General features: G+C 39.2%; 2 protein-coding genes and 1 long non-coding RNA gene across 10 annotated transcripts in view; 2 read left to right on the forward strand and 1 right to left on the reverse strand.

Moving 5' to 3' along the window:
• Nucleotides 1-17433, forward strand: part of LOC131592235 (guanylyl cyclase C-like) — a 44395-nt gene extending 26962 nt beyond the window's left edge. The window contains exons 17-27 of the mRNA XM_058863620.1: nucleotides 1201-1333; nucleotides 3120-3257; nucleotides 7519-7607; nucleotides 8344-8435; nucleotides 9972-10130; nucleotides 11538-11730; nucleotides 12116-12290; nucleotides 13224-13322; nucleotides 14083-14177; nucleotides 14810-14886; nucleotides 16622-17433. Coding sequence (XP_058719603.1) covers nucleotides 1201-1333; nucleotides 3120-3257; nucleotides 7519-7607; nucleotides 8344-8435; nucleotides 9972-10130; nucleotides 11538-11730; nucleotides 12116-12290; nucleotides 13224-13322; nucleotides 14083-14177; nucleotides 14810-14886; nucleotides 16622-16796 — 1425 coding nt within the window. The 3' untranslated portion in view covers nucleotides 16797-17433. The remainder of the gene's footprint in view (nucleotides 1-1200; nucleotides 1334-3119; nucleotides 3258-7518; nucleotides 7608-8343; nucleotides 8436-9971; nucleotides 10131-11537; nucleotides 11731-12115; nucleotides 12291-13223; nucleotides 13323-14082; nucleotides 14178-14809; nucleotides 14887-16621) is intronic.
• Nucleotides 1-19650, reverse strand: part of LOC131592236 (uncharacterized) — a 31823-nt gene extending 12173 nt beyond the window's left edge. For 3 of the 7 annotated variants that reach the window (XR_009280539.1, XR_009280538.1, XR_009280542.1), the window contains exons 1-4: nucleotides 19529-19650; nucleotides 18837-18913; nucleotides 4067-4252; nucleotides 1213-1422 (exon numbers count right to left, since the gene is read on the reverse strand). This is a non-coding gene — a long non-coding RNA (uncharacterized LOC131592236). Of the gene's footprint in view, nucleotides 1-1212; nucleotides 1423-1595; nucleotides 1668-4066; nucleotides 4253-18836; nucleotides 18914-19528 lie in introns of all 7 variants that reach the window. The other 4 variants (XR_009280541.1, XR_009280540.1, XR_009280544.1 and 1 more) reach the window with 4 other exon arrangements.
• A 142-nt stretch (nucleotides 19651-19792) lies between these two features.
• The window catches only part of LOC131591965 (phospholipase-B 81-like), a 37139-nt gene continuing 33339 nt past the window's right edge, over nucleotides 19793-23592 (forward strand). Inside the window, exon 1 of one of the 2 annotated variants that reach the window (XM_058863126.1) lies at nucleotides 19793-19902. In XM_058863126.1, coding sequence (XP_058719109.1) covers nucleotides 19824-19902 — 79 coding nt within the window. In that variant the 5' untranslated portion in view covers nucleotides 19793-19823. Of the gene's footprint in view, nucleotides 19954-23592 lie in introns of both variants that reach the window. The other variant, XM_058863125.1, reaches the window with a different exon arrangement.

The raw sequence follows: 23592 nt of genomic DNA on the forward strand, positions 1-23592 counted from the left end.
CAAAAGGATGAGCTTTACATGTAGGAGTCTAAGTGGAAAATCATTCAAAGAAGCTAAACAGATATGACATGCATGTTCTAGCTTCCACCAGATATAGATTGCACTTCATATACTGAGCACGAAGAAAAGAGGACCATAGGAAGGAAAACAACCAACAGTAGGTTATAAATAGGTGTGAGTTGAAGTAGTTCAGAAGAGTGAGATGAAACAGAATAAATAATAGCAAGAGGTACAAATTAGCATATCTATTCCCTTCTTCAGCTGACACCCACTTAATCATGTTCTTTCCTGCTGTGCCTCCGTGCCATCCCCTTCTCATGTATTGCACTGTATTTGAGTGTATTGGACTAAATCAGATAATTTCAGAGGCAATGAGTAAAAAGGGGCAAGCTGCACTCCTCTGTATGCCTGTGTGTGTTGTGAGTCAGGAGTCTGAATCTCAGGAAATAGAGATGAAACTGCATTGTCCAGGCCTCATGCTAGCTTCAAGTTTAGCTCATGGATAGCTGGTATGTATTGACTTGTACAGAGAAAACCATAAACAGTCAGGTCAGCAGAGACCTTTATGACTGTCTAGTCTGATTCTCTGTCTGATCTAAACCCTAGTGCATCATCTGACACTCTCTGCATTGACTGTTCTGGAGCGCTCTGCTTTGCAGTTAGAGGATCTGCTGCAATGTTTCAAATAAAGTCTCTGGTGTATAGTGATCTTCAAAGAAGATACAGACATAAGTATCAATTCCTTTCACACCTCTTGTGTCTGTTGGATAAACGTGTAGTTGGAAACACTTCTTTGTGTGACATTCCAAGAAATCTATATTAAATTTACCCAAAAACATTTATTGCAAGTGAAATTGTAAACTTTTGTGGGAGGAAATACATTTCCCTTATTACTTATGTTCTGATATTGCTAAAACCAGGATGCTATGTCAGACTGTTGTTAATTAAGAGGAAGGATGGCCTCCTATGGCAAGACCCACTTCCTCATTTCTCAACATTGACTGTTCCTATGACCTTGGAAAGTCTCCTTTGTAAAATAATAATATGAAAGGGAACTGTGATTTATGCATATCCATTGCAGATGAAGTCCATCTAATTACGTGCGCAGATATTATGCTAATATTTGCATTCTTGTTGAGTCTGGTAACATCTGAGTGTCTCACGTGTTGTGCTTTCTTTCTCTTTTATTCTCAACCACAGGGGATGTCTTACCTGCACTCAAGCAAAACTGAAGTCCATGGTCGACTCAAATCCACAAACTGTGTAGTAGACAATCGCATGGTAGTAAAGATCACTGATTTTGGCTGTAATTCAATTCTGCCTCCAAGGAAAGGTAAAAAAATGCCCAACTGGACTCTCCTTCACGGTTTCCAACACAGTGAAATTTTCTTATCTTCATAGACCAGTAGGGTCTAATTACATCTTATATACAGAACAAAACAATGTAACTTTGCTTCATATTATAGCAACCATTATATTGTTTTAACTTAAATAGTACAATGAAAGAATTACTAGCAGGTAGTGAAAGAAATTAGGCAGCGTGAGAAGGAAGGAAAGATGAATATTTAACTTCTAGTTTAGAAAACAGATTTCACCTGGGATTGAGATGTAAGAAACATTTTCAGTATCCAAGTCCTTCATGCAAACAGCCCTTTTCAGCAGTAGTACTGAAATTGTGTGAAGAATTTATTTACCATAAATCTTGTAATTGATTAGATACATGTGTTACCACAGTGCTCTGTGATATCATTAACATTAACACGCATGACTCTGATAATCCTTGAAGAAATCTGTATTGATACGTGATGATAACTCTGTTTCTTATGCCTTAGTTTGGAATTTAGTAATATATGCTCAACCAGATTGGAATAATATTAATAGCTTTTCTTCACATTTTCTATTCACCTCAAATTCATAGAATATTTCTGTAAAATAGAACACTCCTTTCTACTCAGCTTTTCCTTCTTACTTGATCTGGAGTGAAAAGATGAGTCCACCTGAAAGCATGTCATATTAATCTGTAGAGTAGAGCTTGGAGTATAATAAGGACAGCACTGTGCTGTAACTGCAGCATATGACTTGAAAACAAACTGGTTGCAACTGATTTGGAGAAACTTTTTACATTCAGACACAAACATACTCAAGAGTAGCAATAAGAATATAAAAAATGCCTAAGAAAAGTGCACTGAACATAAATGTTCTATTCATTCTTCATTTTACAATTTTAATATTTTGCAATTTTTAAATTTAATTTTGTATTATTATTATTACATTGTAATAATCTTTTTTTATTGCTTGTAAGCAGCCTCAAAATCTCTGGCTACTCAGTCTATGTCCTTGAAGAAAACTCACTGTTTCACAAGAGATCAACAGATTGATTGTGGCTGGATGTTACAGCCTAATATCATAACACTGTCTTCAGGGTCACTGTGTTCAGGTCACTGTTATGGTATGTCATCAGCATGTCACAGCTGTTGTACCATGGCAGCATTCTGGTTCTGAGATACAATGGTGCCCATTGCACTAGAAATACAGATTAATAATTTCTGTAGAAATCAAGTAGTTATGAGCAGGTAATACTATGTCAGGCTCAAAAGCACTTGAGAATTATTTCAATAGCCTCATGATATCAAGGCCATTGGGAAATATTGCAGTCTTCTTATCAGACATTGTGTACAAAAAACTCCTTGCATCTCCTAGCTGAATAATTTATGGCTCAGGGTTTTTTTTTATTATAGCACTGGCATTCCTCGGTCTTATCTAGATACGGAGGCTATTTCTAAGAAGTCTGTGAAACATAGCTAAGAAAAGCAAGTTCATTGCCAATAAACATAACTTTTTTGAATGACTAGGAGTCTGCATCTATGGTGGAAAGTAGCAGGGTCAGCAAATCCCAGAAAATTGAAAACTACATCAGAGGTTTATCTAACCTGTATTGATGTCAGCTTCTCAAGACAAATGCTAAACTAGGAAGTACAATACTAGTGGGCTCTGGATTGGATATGAAAAGAGTAAAAGGAAATGTCATTATAGCCAGTGGATGGTGTGAGAAGGATCACCCTTTTTGCAATTATTTTTCTCCTCTTTACATTGTCCCACATTGCCATCTGGATCTTCAGACCTGTGGACAGCTCCTGAACATCTGCGGCATGCTGATGTATCTCAGAAGGGTGATGTATACAGCTATGGGATCATTGCCCAAGAAATCATCCTACGCAGAGAGACGTTCTACACTGGACACTGCCGGGACAACAGAGGTAATTCCACAGACTTCTCTATTGCAGCCTTCTGGGATGGTTGTAGCTGTAACTGGCCTATTCTCCATGTTTTGTGAAAGGCACTGTCTCTGATAACTGCTTGAACAGCTGCTCCTTTCTCTGAGTGGTGAATGAAGAGCCTGTTTGAAGAATCTCAATGTGGGGGCAAGCATCCCTACTTCTTTTGTAAATAAAGTTTGTATTGAGTTTTCTTGCCCTTTCTCTTCCCTTTTCAACTAGAGCAGAGCATTACAGAAGTTAACATTAGACAATGCTGTCCAAACTTACTGTAACATTTAAAGGCCTCAAATGTTTTTCTATTTTAACTTGTAAACAACAAGTAATATGCCATTTATTTTAGGCAGCATAAATCAGCATTGTCGACACAGAACAACAAAAACTCAGCTGTGTGACACAAGAACAGTTGGCATTTAAAACTGGCAATTCAGACTTCATTCAAGCTGGTTATAATTAACTTTAGCAATTTAACTTCTGTCAGAAAAATCATCTCCTCCTGTAGTGCATCTATTAAACCCCGTATTGTGCATTTTGTGACGTTGTTTTTGAGTGACTGTTGTGGTTTTAAGACCAGCTGGGAATTAAGCACCATGCAGCCGCTTGCTCAACTCCCCCTCACTACCATCCTTCTCCCTGCTAGAATGAGGAGGAGAATCAAAGTAAAACATAGGTTGAGATAGGAACAGTTAAACAATTGAAAATAAAGTAAAATACAATATTAATGATAAATTGTAGTAATAATGGTAGTAAAAAGGGAAAAACAAGTGATGAATAAAGAAAGTGCTCAGTACCTGCTGACCAATACCAGACTCCCCTTCCTGAACACAGATAATCCTCCCTTCCAGGCAACTTCCCCCAGTTTATATGCCAGGCATGATGTTCTTTGGTGTGGAATATCACTTTGGTCAGTCTGGGTCACCTGTCCCAGCTATGCTCTCTCCCAGTTTCTTTTGTGTATCCCCTCAGTGGCAGAGGACCTGAGATAAATTAAAAAAAAAAAACAAAAAACCAAAAAAACAAAAAAAAAAACAATCCTTGATTTAGGATAAACACATCTTAGCAAAATACCAAATCAACAGTGTGTTATCAACACCGTTCTTATTCCAAATTCAAAACACAACATGCTAACAGTTTCTGAGAAGAAATTAACTACCCTAGCTAAAATCGGAACACTGTTCACTCCTATCCAGCCCAGTCAATCCCAACCCCAATTATTATGTACTAGAACTCACAGAGAAACGTGTGGGTTTAGGATTTTCCTAGTGACTAACAACAGTTACTAACAACAAATTTAGACATTGCCTTTACCTCTGAGTCATTCTCTTAGATCTGCCTCACATTTGTTAAAACATCTAGAGCAGCAGCTCGACAGCCTAATAGCTCTTTTACTGAGTCACATTTGAGAATAATTTCATAGTCATCATCCTACATTATCACAAATCTGTGTTCGTATTTGGGGAAACACTGTTTTTGACATCACCAACTCTGTAATATAAAGGTAGATCTAAATGAGATTAGAAATGGCTCTTCCCCTTAGACCAAACTGTTCAGGATTCCCTGCTTAATAAAAGATAGAAAAAATAAAGTCTTTCTATTCCTATTTCTTCAGAAAAGGCAGGCGCAATCCTTATGAATGCAAGAATTTTACAAATATTGCCAACATGGATAAAGGAAAGTGCAATGCCCTACCTTGCTCATTTTAATTGTAAAGCAAATCCATAGCAAAGTACATTCTTTTAACAGCTTGTTGAGCAATTGCAGTCTTTCTGTGTTGTGTTAATGGTTATTAAGTTAACTTCAGACATAGTGCTTCTTGGCTTTTCTGAGATGTGGTGGCAACCTCACTGCTCCGTGTTTGACCCTGCCTGTCATAGTCAGAACCTGGTTCCTTGTTTTATCTTTGACCTGTATCTTAACACTATATTCTGTCCTTTTGGAAAGACTGTCCCTTTCAAACAGTGTGAGGTTAATCCATGCAATTTAAAGAATTTGTAGCACCTAAGCTAGGTACCTAACAGCACCTAAGTGATGTTGCTGGAGATGGTTACATATTAGCATGTGAGGTAAGACAACAATAAATTTACTGGGCTTGAAATCTGTTTGGTAAATCTGGGTCTGCTGTAATTTCAAAAAATAATCTGCTTTGTAAATTTCTGCTGAAATTTTACATTTCCCATCCAGTGAGGAGATTTTTTTTCTCCACAAAACTTTTTTCCATAAAAGCATTATTAGATGTCTAAGATACATATTGCTGGTCTAATGGCTTCTGGTATTATTCTTGACTTTCGATGATGCAAGTTGAGTAAAAGGTGTTCATTAGTTCATCAAATTTCATGTAACAGAAAGGAATTAGTTTTATTACATGTTGCTGAAGTGGCTCCTCATTTAAATGCCTGATTCATTTATTAGCCAAGATGAGCAGGACAGTGAACCATACTTACTCAAACACTTCAGCATTTTGTTTGCGGCATTATCTAACTTAGGAAGACAGTAGCTCAAACTTGGGGTAACCATTAATTTACAAATATCCAAGATAAAAAGAGGGGGAAAAGTACCAAATTAGGGTCAGTAGTAATGGACAAAGAAATGTCCCTGTTGCATATTAGATTAATTTGGTTTTTACGTCACAAGAGAAACTCTTTCAATGGCTAGGCTACCAGAAGTTAGTCTCTGCAAATTAGAAGACATGATATTGATATTTCAGGACAACTGATAAAACTGCTTCTCCAGGTTTAAATGACAGCAGCAAGGACTGTGTTCAGACTTTAAAAGATTTATTTAAAAAGCTCCATACCTGAGCTCCACCCACCAACTTAGAAAAAATAAACTCTACTTTCAGTTACTCAGTGAGCCAATTTTCTCAACATGAAAATATGTATCAATAATGTACAACAATATTGGTGCTAATGAGAAAGAAGTCCTATGACAGGTACACAGAACTGGATTTCTCTTGTGTAGAAGTAAGTAGGTCATAGTCCTCTTCACTGACATCTCTGCAAGAAGCTGTTCCCCATCTGGTTACTCCACTCTTCTGCAGGAACACCTCATTCACAGCTCAAGACTGTGAAATCTTGCCACGTACCAATGCTCAATTCAAGCTGCCTCCTTGTTTCACTACTTTCTGCCACTGACTAATTGCAGTACTGCTAATAGCTGCTTTTACTTCCTCTCTCAGATGTGTGTCCAAGCATGGAAATCCAACACATTCCTCCTGCATACCTGAGCCCTACACAGACTTTCCTGTCTCTTAGCCCACAGAGGACTTCTCAACAGTTTCTCCACTCCATAGCATTTGAGAGACTTAAGTTTCCTGCTCCTTCTCTAGTCTGTAATTTCTGTACCAAAAAGTTGAAAGCTGCTGTATCATTTTGGGGTGATCATGCACATTGGGCATGTTTAGGCATCTGTAGCTGCCCTAGACCAGTGCAATTACAAACCTTCCTTGTGTCATAATACACTTCTTTCAGTAAAATTTTATCCCAAATGTAATAATATTAATTAATACTTTATTAATAAATAATCTGTTCTGATTCATAGATCCCTTTCAATTTCCCTTTACTCCAGAGGTAAAAAATTACTTCTCTTTTTTAAACATCCCCCTTCCCCTGGAATTCTTGAAGTCTGCAGGAGAAAGACAAAGGAAGATGTTTTTGCTTTAGATCTCTCTTACTGTGCTTAAATTGAATTGTGCAAATGCAGCCTGATTTTGATGTGTTCAGAGTCCAGCTAATTTTCATAGAATGGATTTAATGACTAGGAGTACAAACGAGTTAACAAATGCAATGCTTTTAACCCATTTATATTAATAGCTTAATTTTAAGGAAGTTAAGCATCTGCAGGATGATTTGAACTGCTCTAATGAGTGGTGTATGTCTCCACACTTTTGATCAAGTTGCAATGGGCTTTTTACATAGTTTTTTAGTATAATTATGCTTCATGCTGAGAGGCACACTAATAATGCCCAACATTCATTTGGGAAGATGCCATAACCGTGTCTACTGTGACCAGTAAATACTCATGTATATTTCCATTCATTTTCCTTTCAGGGGCCTTCAAGCCAACCTGTTTTGGTCTTGTGCCATATATTTAGAAAAGCTACAAATTTGAAACTCACATCAAAATGAGGGAACTGTCATCAAGGCTTCTGTTTGTACAGTATCTTGTAACATCATAGACTGCTATACACAATAAATGTCCTTCTTACACTTTTTTGTTTAAAACTTTGTTCTTTTTTGTGTACTAGAGAAACTTTACAGAGTGGAGAGTGGCAAAGGAGTAAAGCCTTTCCGACCAGACCTGACCTTGGATACAGTGGGAGAAAGACAGATAGAAGTAAGCTAATAATTAACGAAGCCATTTTCTGGGTGAAGGGTGGAAGTTCTGACCAAACTAAAGGCTATGATCATGGGAAGGTGAAAGCTATGCATTTCATTCCAAATGCCCTAATTTGTGGGAATAAATTGCATTCTATAGTTGTTACCAGCATTGTGAAATACAACTCGTGGAAATTATTTCACTGGAAAGAAACAGACACTTACATGGTGTTATTCTTCTGACCTGTTTTAGATATTCTTGAGATGGGATGAATTACACCTCAAGTATACCTCTCTCCACTGATACAGCCCCTATGGCTTCTTTCTTAGGTGAAAATGTCTGGATTGTAGATAATCACATATTTAGAAATCAGCCCCATTCTTTTTGGCTGAATCACCAGTTTTCAGAAAATTCCCAAACATGGGATATTGGAAATATAATTACCACAGCATCTAACACCATGTCAGTAAATGTGTCTGACACCAGTCTGCCACCAGATCTGTAAATGGATCCATTTACTTGCCCTTCATTTGTGTATTGCAAGTTCAAGCTAAGATCATGTCACTAGTCATCACAGAGTTAAGATGTGGGCAATGAGTGTTCTAACCATAGGTTCCAGACAGTTAGTCACACAATTTAATATGTTGCTAGTCAAGAGTAACCAGAAATTCTCTAATGAACTAGTGCTGTTTAGTACTACTCTCTGTCTATATCCATTACTCAGGTAGACTTTTCCTTAAATTTTTGTTTGAAGGTATATACACTAGTGAAGAGCTGCTGGGAGGAAGATCCAGAGAAAAGGCCTGACTTTAAGAAAATTGAAAGTACTCTGGCTAAAATATTCAGGTGAGCAGCAGGGGCTTTGTTTTTTAAGATGCTCCAAACTTCTCCTCTATTAGAAAGCTCGTATTATTAAGTGTGTAAATTGATGTGATTATGATTCAGTTGGTGGAAAACCCTAGTGTCTTCACTTAGATCCTCTTTTATTCTTTGGCAGAAAAGTAGGTGAGCATGTGCATATGTTAAGTACCTGTGTACAATGTACTAGCTGGGTGAGGGTGAGATGATCACCATACCTGAAATGGGTACATTGTGAAAGTAGCAAACTGGATAATTAGGGATTTAAACCAATCAAATAATTCCCTCTCTGTCTCTAGTCAAGAGCTGGATAATGACTCATATAATTTAAGTTTTGGTAAATGAATGCACATAGATGTTTGAATGATGATTTGAAAACTTGGATGGTCCCAAATTAAGCTGACAAGAAATGTTGAATTGTAACTCACAAAAAGTGTTAATTACAGGGCTTTGGTGGTACAAAGTTGTGGGAAAATAATAAGGATCATAGCTGGATAAACCCTGTGGGGTTACACAGGCCTTTCACCTGACAATGCTGCATTGTTCCTGCAGAATTTGTTCTGAATTAATTATTCCAATGACCAAATTGTGAGCTTTTAATCATTTCTCCTGGGACATTTCTTCCCAGTTTTTAAGGCTCTCCCCATCAACAAACCCCAACAGCATCATTTTATACTTTACATTGGCAGGACAGCTGTACTGTGCATAATTGAATGTATCAGCTGAATAATCTTTCTGCAGCTGAATATAGAGACCTCCTGGTTCAGCTCCTAAGCCTCCTTCCTACAAAAGCAAAGAGGTTGCCTCTTGTCACATGCAATATGGTGTTCTTCTCATGTGGGTCTAAGATGATGCATCCCTAATACAAAATTTGTTTAAAGTAAGAGTGATTCAATACTAATCTTCCAGTCAGCCTGGTCCCAATTACTTTCAGACTGCTTTGGTGAGTGCAGGCTGCCCAGACAAACAGGGGTTTGAGTGGCTCATGTTACCAAACTTCTGCTTCCAGGGGTTAGTAGGCTTGAGTCTGCAGGATTTTGTGAGTAAAACTAACCCTGGGGCTGTTCATTGTTCCACTGTATTCTTTGGTCTTCTAAACAGATGTCCCCAAATTCTCTTTATTCTTCTGCCTGAAGTCCCCATCTATGTGCAATTTTCTGTCTACTATTTTTAGCTTCCTCTCAGAATCCGAGCTTCTCAGTTACATTTTACAAATGAATGTTCCTGGGTTACCTAAGGTAATCTAAAATTGACAGTATTAGCAGGGCTAGGTGATTGAAGGCTGCTTTAAGAATTACCAGTTCCAAATGACAAGTGTGGATTACAGACTTTCAATTCATCTACGTGAGGCCTCCAAGCAAGCAAAAGAATGATGCACTTGAGGCACTTTGCATTCTAACTACAGGAAAGTCAGACACTGGAGAAATTTTCTGATGCTGCTTTTTTGTCTCCTTTTAGCTTCTCTCAACAATGTACATCTTTCAGTCTTTCTTCTTGACTCCTGTGTAATTCTGTTATTTACAGTAATTTCCATGGCCAGACCAATGAAAGCTACATGGATACCCTAATCCGGCGTCTACAGCTTTACTCCCGGAACCTGGAACACCTGGTGGAGGAAAGGACAGAGCTGTACAAAGCAGAGAGAGACAGAGCAGACAGGCTTAATTTCATGTTACTTCCAAGGTAACTGGCCAGGAGGATTTTCACTGGCATTTTATTTACATACACCCAATTCTTGCAGAGTAGGGGATAGGATTAATGTTTATGCTCTATTTTCTTCCCATCTAATCTAATCCTGCAAGGAAAGAAAGAAGAAGCACTTATCCCTGAGCTCTCCACCCTATAGTAGAGTTTCATGCCAAGATAGTATTGGGAGCTATTATCTTGCTCAACATTTCTTCATGAACAGTATTCCCCTTTCCAGCACAAGCCTCTCTTTCACTGCTTCCCAGGGAACACAAATCTACAGTGATCCCACATCACAGAGCACTGCTCTGCTCCAGTTCCTTGCTGGTTAGAAAGAGTGTCTTCAGCTGAAGAGCAGGACTAGAGTCCAACTTCAGGCTGGGCTTTAGCAATGCAAGAGAGGGGCTGAGGTTGGCAGGGTCACACTGGGTTAGATGGATTCTTCAGTGTATTGTAGGATAAGTATTATTGGCATTGTAATACTGGTAATAACAGTAATTTTGGTATTTCGCACATTCAGAATAGTAAACTATCCTGGTATGTCATTACTAGTTTCAAGGGTATTTCAGTAGTTGGCTTATTGATTTTTGACTCATCTCAAAAAAAAAAAAAAAAAAAAAAAAAAAGAAAAAAAAGAAAAAAAGTAGTTTTGGGGAAAATCAGGAATGGTCTGGATGATCTGGCAGTATAGATAGTGCAACAAGGAATTAATGTCTCCTTCCACTCTTTGTTGTTCCTACCACTCTGTTAGTGTTTCATTGTAGATGGAGCATAGCATTTTGCAAAATCTATAATTTTCTGGGTCTTTTTCAGTTCTTCTCTTCTAATATCACCACTAGGAACAGATATATCCCTGGATTTAGGATTGCAAGAAAAAGATGGTCCCTCTTGAATAGACATTGACTGTCATGGCATTGAATTTTTCTTCCATAAATTACCAGACTAAGATACCTCATCTGAAATCAGGATGAGTTGATTATATAATTATATAATTATTATAATGAAATTACTTTGTGTTGGGAAAACAGAAAAATACGTCTGTTCTTACTTATTGTATGGGTAGAATGTAGGTCTACATGTCAGGAAGTTCAGAATTTCAGTTTTAAATTTGACTCAATATCCCTGTTTCTGACCTTAAGCAAGAAGCTCAGTTGCCTGTGTCTCAGTTTCCTTATGGCTATTCACACTTTGATTTTGAAAGTTTGTAGTGCATTAATTACCATTAGTAAGTGCTTTGAGGTCTCTGGCTGAAAGGCATTATAAGCATCTAAAATGCGATTACAATGGCAGCAAACTGTTTAATGTTTCCTACACAGAAAGCAATACTGTGACTGGGTTGCATGAAAAAACATCTTTAATAGTAAACACTAGTCATCTGTGTTCCTGCCTTCTCTGTTTCCACAGGCCAGTAGTAAAGTCTTTGAAGGAGACTGGCCTGGTTGAGCCAGAGCTGTTTGAAGAAGTCACTATCTACTTCAGTGACATTGTTGGCTTCACCACGCTCTGCAAATACAGCACCCCTATGGAGGTGGTAGATATGCTCAACGATATCTACAAGAACTTTGACCACATTCTTGACCATCATGATGTTTACAAGGTGATTAGCTCTGTACTTCTGCTCATTTACAACCAGTGGACACAAATCAAATTGCATGATGTGGTGGATTTGGGAATCTGCCTTCTGAGCAAAGCAAAAGAGAAAAACAGGTCAGGATTACTTCATTTAAATATGCTTTCACTATGCCTACTTACACCAAATTTCCTACAGTAGGTGGTCACACATTCATTAATTGGAGTGTTGGGTATAGTTATAAACACTCATACACCCAAATGGGGTCAGCTACCTAAAACTAATCAATCCTGCTCTCAGGGGAAGAAATGTTTAGTCATGAACAAGAGGATCTGATAAAACCTTTCTGCTTTTAACTAAAGATGTACTTTTCTATGTATGGAAATAGTGAGTTCTGATTTTATTTTCACAGGTGGAGACCATTGGTGATGCTTACATGGTGGTGAGTGGTTTACCAAAGAGGAATGGCAACCGGCACGCAGTGGACATCTCCATGATGGCTCTGGACATCCTCAGCTTCATGGGATCTTTTGAACTGAGACATCTGCCAGGGCTGCCTGTTTGGATTCGCATTGGAATTCACTCTGGTACACAGTAGTGCTAGATCAACAGTGACAGTGTTGCCTGGTTTTGCACAGAATTAACACCCATACAAGATCTGGTAATACACCATACACAATTGCCCTTGTCATGAAGAATCAGGTTGAAAAAAATGTTCATAGAGAAAGAGTAACAGAAGTTAATAAGATGCTGTTTTTCTCCTGCTGTAGTGAAATAGCCTATAGCCATTAATTCATAGCCTAAGTCAGTAGCTAGGATAAGCAACAGCCACTGCTCCTGGTGTGATTAAACCAGTTGTATTAAATAAGCCTTCACAGATTATTTCTCTCTGATTGAAGTTTAAATCAGTCATGGCCAGCTATGCTTATCTAGGCAAAAAATGCAAGCCTGTATTTTTTGATTTTGGAGGCAAAACTTTTGTTGAGTCTGTGTGTCAGACTTAATGTTTTAATTTATCTACAAAAATACCTTTTGTCAAAGGGGAACTTCAGATAGTGCAACAACTTTGGGAAATTCCTCAACCCCCTCAACCCCAGCTGCCAGGGGAGGAACGCATCAGAGAACTGAGGCACATCAGTGACTGAGGCACTGGGAAACCTCTTGAGGCACCAGTATTCACCCTTGCATAATGAAGCTTATTCTATTTTTCTCTTGCTTCCAAACCTGACAGTTAATAAATGTACTTCATTTTTTCTGCACAGAAATTGTGCATAAATACAATTAACACTGTGCAGCTGTGTCCTTTTTATGATCCTACTGGATAATTCAAGAATAACAGCTAGGCTTGGTTTGTAGTGAGAGACCACAAGATACTGTGGGAAGTGAGGTAGAAAGTATTGTCATTGGTGAGGAATGCAGAGTTCCCCCAGGCACTGCACTGCTTCTCAACAGTGTGACACCCACCAAATAAATCAAGTACCTTGATTCACCCTTTTTATCTCTTTACATCCCATTTCTAGGTCCATGTGCAGCTGGTGTGGTTGGAATAAAAATGCCTCGTTACTGTTTGTTTGGAGATACAGTAAACACAGCTTCGCGGATGGAATCCACAGGCTTGCGTAAGGATTTAATTTTAGCTGTCAGTGTAACAGGACCAAAGCTATTGGTTAGTTTGTGACCAAAGTGTTTGTTTTCAGCTGAGAACAATTTATTATCAGCTTGCAGAAGTTTTAAAGATAAAGAAACTATATTTGTTATATTTAATTGTCCAAAGTGACAGTGGGAACTTCATTGGGCAAGGAAGAGTTGTTCCTTGTTCATGCTTCAGTGCTGGTAACAGGTAATTTGTAGGCTGATTTACTGCCTGAGTTCCTTTGGGAGATATGATACTTATATACCTGGAATTTAATTTTATTCTATGAACCACAGATTTTAGTTTGACCTAGAATTGTATTATAGCTTTGTTGAGTAAATATACTGACTGTGTATTTTAAGTTGAAGCAATTATGTCATCAACTTCACCATTAGGGAACTGTGGCAAGAGCCAGTTTTTCCTCCTTCTGCTCAGTGTCTTCACATGAGCATTCTCTATATAGGTCACTCACAATTACTCTTTTTCCTTTTGACTTCTAACTAGTACAGATACCATTGTCACCTGTATTTCAGATCAAGGGCTGTACCAGTTATTCCTGCTTGGATATGTTCTGTAGTAGTCAGATTTTTCACACAACAGTGTAATTGCTTCTCATTTAATTTGGCTCTTAGAATTTATGATGATAACAATTGAAGGAGCTTCTGTTATAGCACCAGTTTTCACATATACTTAATGGATGTTGGATGTTTCCAGGCTGAGCTTTCCTTGTCTCTTCATTTTTTTAGCTTTAAGGATTCATGTAAGTGGTTCCACAATTAGCATCCTGAAAAGAACAGACTGCCAATTCCAGTATGAAGAGAGAGGAGAAACGTACTTGAAGGTAACCTTACCATGTACTAGCATGAACACAGAGAAGAGGAATAGAGGAATAGTAAAAAGTATTGTATAGCTGAGAGTACCCCTGAACTTAATTAATAACTGGGGAACAAGGATTACTGATCAAATGATATCACAGTCTCTAGTGATTGAAGACACTTCTATAACGACAATGCAGGCAATGAAGAGCTCCCTAACTTGTACAGTAAAGCAACATAAAGATGTGGATAAAAAATGAAACACACCATTTGGAACAGAAGACTGTAGAGTGAAGTCATCTGCTGAAAGGGAAGCTGAATCTAGTGTTAATTTGTTAATGCTCCAATATCTACCAATCCATTTATTTCAATCTTTTACACTTATCTGTCCTTGGGAGTTGATGGCAGGCACCACAGCTCACCTCTCCCACGACCTGTGTTTCAGGTCATGGAACAAGGAAGTGAGTGTACAGCTGCATCTTCCCCATTCCTCTTCTCACATCTAATTTGTAATCCCTTGCTGTCAGCATCAGTTACTGAAAATAAGCAAAGGCAAACATGGCAATGTGCAACAGAGTAATATTTAAGTAAATTAGCTACAGGAAATCGCATTCTAATCCCAAAACTCTGCTTTCTCTCCTTTGTCATATATATTTAGGGCAGAGGAACAGAAATTACCTACTGGTTGACAGGTACTGAGGACAAGAAATACAATCTCCCAACACCTCCTTCTGTGTAAGTCGTCTTTTTATGTGAAAAGGGAGGAGAAATTACCATTCTTTGTGCTTTAGCCTTTATTGTTCTTTGGCACTTATCCAGGATTTTTTTATACCATTGAATTTGCCTTCAGTTGTTAGAGGCTTAAAAGTGTATGTGCATATAAACATAAATATTCATTACATGGGAATATGTGTGTGCTGAAGGTTGGCTGTCTATATAAACGTTGGGCAGGTTCTTTGCCTTAGAAATGGTGTAAGACTAACAGGACAATTTGCTGATGTGATAAGAGCAAGAGATGGACAGGAAAATGGAAAACGTTAATATTCCCACAAGTTTAGTGGAACCTGTGTGTCACACTACATGAAGAGGGTAACCACATTTTACTGTGCAGCTCTGTAATACCATGTTATGCCTGTGACCTCTTGTGGAAAAATTTGTAAGAGAAATTAAACTTGCAGGATTTCAAGCACTATTTGCTACAAGAGGTGGACAAAGTTACTGTAGTACTGCACAGGAATAAAGCCTTTAAAAATTAAAGAAGAGCTTACTTTCTAACATTTAGAGAAGTTGTCAGTAAAAAAAATATGAGGTTGATGTTTTTGAGCAACTATGCAAAACTGAAGCTAGGATACTTGTTGCATTTTTTAGTGTCTATTTTGCATGAGTACCTCTTTATTTCCTGCAAACTCACTAAATGTGGAAGTTTCTTTTCTCACTTTCTGCTCTGAATACCTGTGTAGTCACTCTTCACTAAGTGGGAATTTGTTGCCTTCTCCTTTGAAATGACAGTATTTAATTACAAATTGAAGCAATGATATTGCAAAATGGTGTTTGCCAGATACATGGGGATCCCTTGTCCTGAAACGCATTAAAAATGTTACAGCTTGCTTCTACTGTAAGTTTTGAATCTTACACAGTGTGTTCTTTGCAGAAATAAAATTAGCTGTCCATTTATTCCTTAAGAGAAAACAGGAGATTAAGCAGACTGTGAGGCTTTTCTCAGGGCATTTGCAAAACAGAAATAATCAAATTTGTAATCTGCTACAGAATCTCATGAGCTTTGTTATTTTTTAAATGGAAAGTACAAGTGGTAGGGCTGAGCAGGAAATACTGTCAAGACTACCCCATAATACATCTCTTTTGTAAACTCAGAACTCCTTTTTAAAAATGGATATGATCTGTTGAGACTACCAGAATTATTGTATTAGCAATCTTCTGGAATTCAGAGCTGGTTCACAGTGATGCTTTTGTTTGCACTTCCTCATATTCAACTCCCCTTAAAAATTTTCATGTGTGGGGTGCTCCAGCAAAAGCCAAATACACTGAAGAAATTTCTGAAACAATGGCAACTTTATTGCTGAAGGCCACTTGAAATTGAATAGTTAAAGTTCTGGTGCCAGCAATGGTGTTGAGAGCTAAAAACTATTTTGATTAGGATTGAATCTAATTTGTGTCTCCCTTTTTATGCAAGTTATCATGATTTTTTAAGGTCAATAGTAACATAGCTACAGACCTCTTGAGCAAAGATACTGATGCATACTATCTGGAATACTCATATGAAGATCCTGACTTCCGTTCCCAAATTCAGAACCAGAATTTGGTCCTGCCCATATTTTTTATCAGGAGTGTGGGAATGTCATTAAGATAAACATGGGATTAGAAATATGTAAAAATCTCTGGCGACCTGAGGATCACTAAAAACACATGAATCACTGGTTGTTTTTTTTTTCCCTATCTTGTTAATTTTTAGGGAGAATCAGCAACGGTTACAAGATGACTTAGCAGAGATGATAACCAATAGTCTTCAGAAAAGGGAAAATGAAGGATCCAAGGCACAGGAGCTTTCACGGGTAGGTAGCTGCCGATCAGGTACCCTGGAATACCTGCAACTGGTCAGCACAGAGAATTTTACCACATATGTTTAAAACTGGATGTCTAGTGTGACTCAAAAAGCTGCAGCAACTCTCTGGACAACTTCATGTGGAGGCTGGAGGCTTATAGACTTACTGGAAAAAGAAAACATCTTTTCAAGCATCCTTTTCACTGTCTGACCTGCTATCAGTAAATCAAACCTCTCTTCACTGTGACATTGAAATTGTTGGATGACTTTATTAGGACACATGCAGCATGATTTAAGGTAAATGAAAATGTTTGCACTTGAGTCTGGAAAATAGTGGGTTTTTTTTTTAGTTAGGTTTTTTTTAAACTGTGATAGCCTGTTCAGTAATCCACTCTGAAAATATTCACAGCAAAATCTTAATTTGTCATGATCTTTAGATGTTGTATTTAATTTGTAATTTTTATTTGAAGAAAGTTTTGGTGTAATATATTTGAAAATATAATTAAATATATGTGTAAAACCTGGATATGTTGCTATTTTGTTTCTTCTGCTGTTTTCCTCTGTGTTTCACATGTTTCCTTTAATCAAGCTGACTTTGTTCAAGAGACAACACTTCTGTTATTTACATTGGGAACTTATTCCAGAAGTATGGTTTCTAAAGTTTAACTGAATCTCCTGGGCCTGAAAAATGAAACTGTCATTCTTGCAAAACAAGACACTTTCATATCTTTTCACCACTTCTGCTTCTACCCACAAACCAGAAGTGAAACAGAAATTAAGGAAATAAAATTATCAGGACTTCTTAACCTCAGACCTTTTCAATTCAACTTTTGGATGCAGTTTTACAGTCAAGCAGGTTTTACTCAGATGACTCGTTCTTCAACTGACACCATAGCACTGATATTAATACACACCTTTAAAAAGCAACAAAAGCACAGGGGCCGCATGTTAATGGAAATCAGCATTCCCATGAAGAAATAACATCTAGTGAGTGAGTAACATCTGCTTTTGCAAGGGCCTTTTGTGCACTGTTAGCTTTCAAAGCAGAAGTACTTCTACCATTGTCAAATATTGGTCAGTATCCAAACAATAAAATTGGTGCAAAATTATTATTTTATAGTTTTGAACATCGTTTTTTCTCAACTAAATGACATAAAAATAATTAAAAGAGAGCAATCCAATTGCTTCTGTTTTTTCTTTCTAAGAGAAGCTGGCTTTGTAAAAACACACACATACACACATATCAAAAGAACAATGTAGATGTAAATAGAACACTGAAGTGCAAAGATTACTGGAAAAATTAAATAACGAGGTTCTGTTTGGCTTGTACTCTTACCTAATAAATGTAAATTCCTATATTCAGGAACATGATACAGACAAATAACACCTTTGTGTATAAAATAAACTGTATGTACCCAACAGCCACAGCTTTCACATTAAATATAACCAATCTGAAACTCAAACTGGCATTAATACCATACCATACCATACCATACCATACCATACCATACCATACCATACCATACCATACCATACCATACCATACCATACCATACCATACCATACCATACCATACCATCCTCTGTCTGTGTCCTAATGGAAACATTCATTTAGGTGAGGATAGAAAAAACAAACAACCCTGATGTGCTCAAACTGGTATGTATTAAAAAGAGTGTATGTACAATAAAAATATAAAGTCTGCTATTTTCTACCTTATGGTGCCAATCAACAAGCTTTGTCTCCAGGTCTGCGTTCTTGGGTGTGACTGCTGCACTGCTGGGCACTGCTGGGCTATTCTGGTTGCTGTACCTGAAACACTCAGCAAGTGTAGTTGTAATGTAGTGACAAGTGCTGGACCCACCAAGCCTGAAGACAACCACTATGATCACCCCAATCAGAACTGTTCTGATCTCTGAAGTGATGCAAGTGACCTAAATTTCCTTTTTAAAGAAGAGTTTTGTGGGTTCCATCCTTGACACCGCTGAGATACAAATTATTTTAGAGCACATGCCTGCTGACATTGATTGATACAATTACTTTAAACAGTGCTTAGTTTTCAGCACTTCTCTTTACAGTGCTCTCCAGATAATAAATTCTGTATTGTTTTTTGAAGAGAAACAGTTACCTTAGCAATGAGTTGATGGACCAATCTTCTGGTAGATTTCTTTTTCACAAGGTTCTGTCCATGCATGTATCTGTTACCTGCACATCACAATAAAATCAACTTTAAGTACTCTAAAAAAATCCTGGTTTCTAGTTTGGATGTCTGATTTTTCCTTCTAAGTGAAAAGTAGCCCATAACAAAGCAGTGGCAGGTATGGAAGGATCCCTGCAGCCTGGAGATACAGTGCTCTTACCCTGGGCTTGGGGCCAAGGCCTGAACTGGTTGGCATGCGACCTTGTTATATGAGGTTATTACAGGCACGGGTATCAAATTCAAACTGTCTCAAACAATTACTGAAACATGAAGTCCAAATAATGGCCCTTTTTGGATAGGCAGAAAATCCAACACTGGGTGAGACAAAAACGCAGTGCCTCAAAATGGTCTGAATCACGAGTGCAAAGGAAAACCCCATGGAAAGTTATCTCTTATCTGTAAACCCTAGGAAAAGTTCTGTCCCTCATTTCTTCTGCTGGGACACACACAACAGTTGCTATTCCCAACAGGGCTGAAAGTTGCCCTTCCTGTGATGCAAAACACGTAGTTTGACAAGGCATCGCCGAACTCCTATCTTTTCGGAGGCCTTTCTTGGTAAACCTTCGCCGCTTTTAGGTTAATCAGCCTCGGGGAGAACAGTCACCTGCCTGGGGACCCACCTTCACTACCCAGCGAGGCCGGAGCTCGGCCAGGAGTGAGTCTGGCACCTCAGCCAGGCCTTGGGGTCTCCAAAGCGGTATCGGGGCAGAAAAGATGCCGCCGCTCCCGGGGCACATCCCGGCGGCCGGCGCGGGGAGCAACCGCCCCCGGCTGGGTCACCTCCAGCACGGGCCGCCGCGGCCGGGGCGGGCACCGGAGGAGGCGGGGGCAGCGGCGAGACCTGCCCTGAACGAGGGAACTTCTTAAAGTCCCGCCGCCTCCCGGCGCTCGCAGGAGGCGCGGGGGAGCAGCGGCATGGTCCGGGCGGGTGGTGGCGTGTGCCGCTGCTGTTGGGCGCTCGTCCTCCTGTGGGCGGCGGCGGGCGGCCGCGCAGGTGAGGCGAGCGGGGGCGCGGGGGGCGGCCGGCCAAAGCCCCCTCGCCGTGGTGAGCGGGACGAAAGGAGGCGCCGGGGTTGCCCCGCGAGTCCCCCCAGCCCCGGTGTTGTCAGGCGGTCGGGAGGGGTAGCTCGGCCCGGGCTGGGCTGCGGCGGAGGCAGCGCGGCTTTCCCGCTGCCTGTGGCAGCCGCGTCTCCGGCCCTTGCTGCCTGGGACGCGGGTGCGAGGCCGCCGGGCCCCCGCAGGCCGGGCTGGTTCTGCCCCCCTCAGGGGCTGCTCCGGGTGCACCTCGTGCCCCGGCGGCCGGGCCGGCGCGGCCGTGCCTCGTGGGTGTTCGGTGCCGGCGCTTTCTAAACATCCTCCCAGTTCCCAGAAGGGGCGCGGGGAATCAAAGTGAGGATCCAACAGGTGGGAAATTGCCTCGAGCTCCCAGCCGACCTGGTTTTCAATGTCATATGCAGGCACGGGAATCGTTCAGGATGAAGACTTCGTTGTGGTGCTGTGGCCTACAGCATGCTGCAACTTGTGACTAACAGAGTTTTAGTGCTGCCTTGTGGTTATAGGTCACGGTCTGTGTTCCAGAACTCATGCAGAATCCCAGAATAGTTTGAGTTGGAAGGGACCTTAAGGATCATCTTGTTCCAACCATGCTGCCTTGGGCAGGGACACAGTATCTCGCTCTTGTGCTGCTTTCAATAAATTCTGAAGGTTTTAAGGGCTGGATTTGATGTTTATCGTCCAGGAATTTTCTAGTTAATGTATTAAGTCCCACAAGCCAAGGAGAAATTCACATAACAGTTGTTTCAGTGTGTGCAAAATGTTACGACCATATAATTTTGTGGGCAGTCCTGTCTCATCTTGCAGACATGTTTTTAAAACTTTACCTGAATTGGCAGAAACTTCAGTTAGGAGGATGGAAGAAGGATCAGCTGTGAATTATCTAGAGGAAATGAAAGGAAGTTTAGGGTAAGAGGTAGTTTCACCTAATGCCCAGCTGATTTCTAGCATCATAATTGAATTACTGGTAGAAAACTAAAAAGGAGCAAATAGAAATGCCTTTAGGCTATTTAATAGACTAAATGGCTTTCAACACTGTGAATTGTCTAGATTTTTTTTTTTTTTAATTAGTTCATTGTTCTTTAGCATTTTGAATGCCTCGAAGATTATTCATCATGCACTTTGGAAAATGTTTCTAGAGAATGTTCTTTAATATGACTTAAATTGAAGTGCTCTGAGATTAGTGAAGCTACTTGCTGAATGGTTATTTTTGTTTCCTCAGGGTGACCTATACTAGGTACCTATAGCTGTTTTGGCAATTTTTCTGCATTTGGTAAGCTTTACTAATAAGTATCCTTGTGAACATGAAAACCATACAAGACTGAAACTCTTAATTGATAGGTCACATTTGAATATTGCTTTTCACTGATGTAAGCACAAATCAGGGAATTAGGCTGCAAAGAATGACAGGCCTGTTGGAAGCAAATTGAAAAATTACTTAGACCTGAAATGCATGAGGAAATGGGATTAATTAAGGTGAGTAGACTAGAAAATGTAAATAGCTTATATTCAGGCAGATGAAGAAAGCATTTACTCCTTTATTTGAAAATTACTGGGATTTATGTTAATTTCTTGTGTGGTTTAAGCTAATCTCTAAAGAAGCCCTGAAATACTAATGTTTTGTAATAGATTCCAATCATAATTGTATATTGAAATCTCCTTTGTTCTTTAGAGTTATACAGCCTTTTAAAAATAGTTAAAATTATGCTTCTGAAAAAATAAACACATGGATAGGCAGGATCAGAGGAGTGCCACAAAGATGATCAGAGGGATGGAGCACCTCTCCGACAAAGATAGACTGAGGGATCTGGGGTTGTTCAGCCTGGAGAAGAACAGGCTCTGGAGAGACCTCACTGCAGCCTTCCAGTACCTGCAGGGGGATTATGAAAAGGAGGAAGATGGACTTTTTATACGGGCGTGTAGTGACAGGACAAGGGGCAGTGGTTTTAGACTGAGAGAGGGCAGGCTGAGATTAGATACAGGAAGAAATTCTTTGCTGTGAGGGTGGTGAGGCACTGGCACAGATTGCCCAGAGAAACTGTGGATGTCCCATCCCTGGGAATGCTCAAGGCCAGGTTGGATGGGGCCCTGAGCAACCTGGACTAGTGAAAGGTAACCCTGCCTATTGCATGGAGGTTGGGACTAGGTGATTTTTAAGGTCACTTCCAACCCTTAGCATTCTATGATTCTATAAAACTTTTATGGAAAAATAGGTCAAGCTCTTTCAAATTAAAAAATTGAACAGAGACACCCTTATTGTGGTTGACCTGAAATACTTAAATGCTATACTGTGATAATACAATCTTTACTACTGAATGTTAGTTGTAGGGCAGGGTATACTGAAATCAAATGTGCATTTTTGGTCTAGTTTTTTTTTTTTTTTTTGTATTTTGAAATGATGCAACACTAGTTTTCAGTGAAACAGGAGAGTGATATCTTTCCTATTTAGTGAAAAGTTTATAGGCAGAATCTATGAAGTACACCTCTACAAAAAAATAGCTTCACATTTGGAAAACCACAGATAAAAATTAATAGTTAAATTAGTAAAATTCGTAGTTAAGGAAACCAGTAGTTTCTATATTAGTAGGAGATGCTCACAGTTGTTAATTTAGCTTTAACTGGTGTTCCATTGCTTGTGAGTTGGCTTGTTTGTCAGACTATGGAAAAATAAGATTATTATTTCTCATCCCCAGACCTTATAGTGCTTTCATCTGCAAGGAAAAGAGTTCTACTCATTTCTCTAATTATAAAGTCCAGTAACCTAACTCGATACATATATGTTTTAAAAATGACTTATAGCTGGGAAAGCATAAGGAAAAGTAGCTGTTGGGTGCTGCCAAATAAATTTTACTGGTGTTCTTAAGGCACGTCAGCTATTATGTTATTTTTACATATATACATAATATACATGTTATTTTTGTAGGTCTAATTTATTTAATAAATATTAGTAATAGTGTTCTTGTTAGATTGTCTTGGGCCATCTCCGTACTGCTTTTCTTACATTTTTCATCTTTTCTGTCGGTTCTGTTCTTTCATTGCAAATTACTGCTATTCCCTCATGTCTTTTTTAGCACCTGCTTTCCTCATGTTTCATCTCCTGTCAGTCCTCCATCTTAGTATTTCCTTTAATTGCTTGTTTCATATTCTAATGCACACGTATATATTTCTACTCTCCCATTGCTATCAGGTAAAAGACAATGCTCAGTTTTAACATAACTTTTGAAATACCTGTACTGAGCCCAAAAGGCAGAGAACAGATTTGGTGTTTCAGCTTAAAACCCAAAGGGACCACTACCACCTCCTATTCCAGGCTGAAATATGTTCATTTTTCCATTAGTTAGGGAATAATTTTGACAAAAAGCAGATACTTCTCACTTGCTGTAGAAATTCCAGCACTTTCCCAGCTATAGTTCCTGTTTCTGAATCTATCTTTAGCAGGGGGGTTGATGTATCTTTAAAAGCAGGCAGTTTGGAGGAGGGTTCCTCCCAATCCCTACGGTCTGCAGAAAGGCGAAGAAACTCTTTCTTCCAGGCTTGTTCTGTCATTGCACTTCTGCACGTCTCTCTCCCACCCCACTGGTGTTTGTGGTGAAACTCTGCAGTGCTGATGCTGTGCAGTTCTCCTGGCTGG

The sequence above is a fragment of the Poecile atricapillus genome, chromosome W, assembly GCF_030490865.1.
Source record: "Poecile atricapillus isolate bPoeAtr1 chromosome W, bPoeAtr1.hap1, whole genome shotgun sequence".
In the NCBI taxonomy this organism is placed as follows: domain Eukaryota; kingdom Metazoa; phylum Chordata; class Aves; order Passeriformes; family Paridae; genus Poecile; species Poecile atricapillus.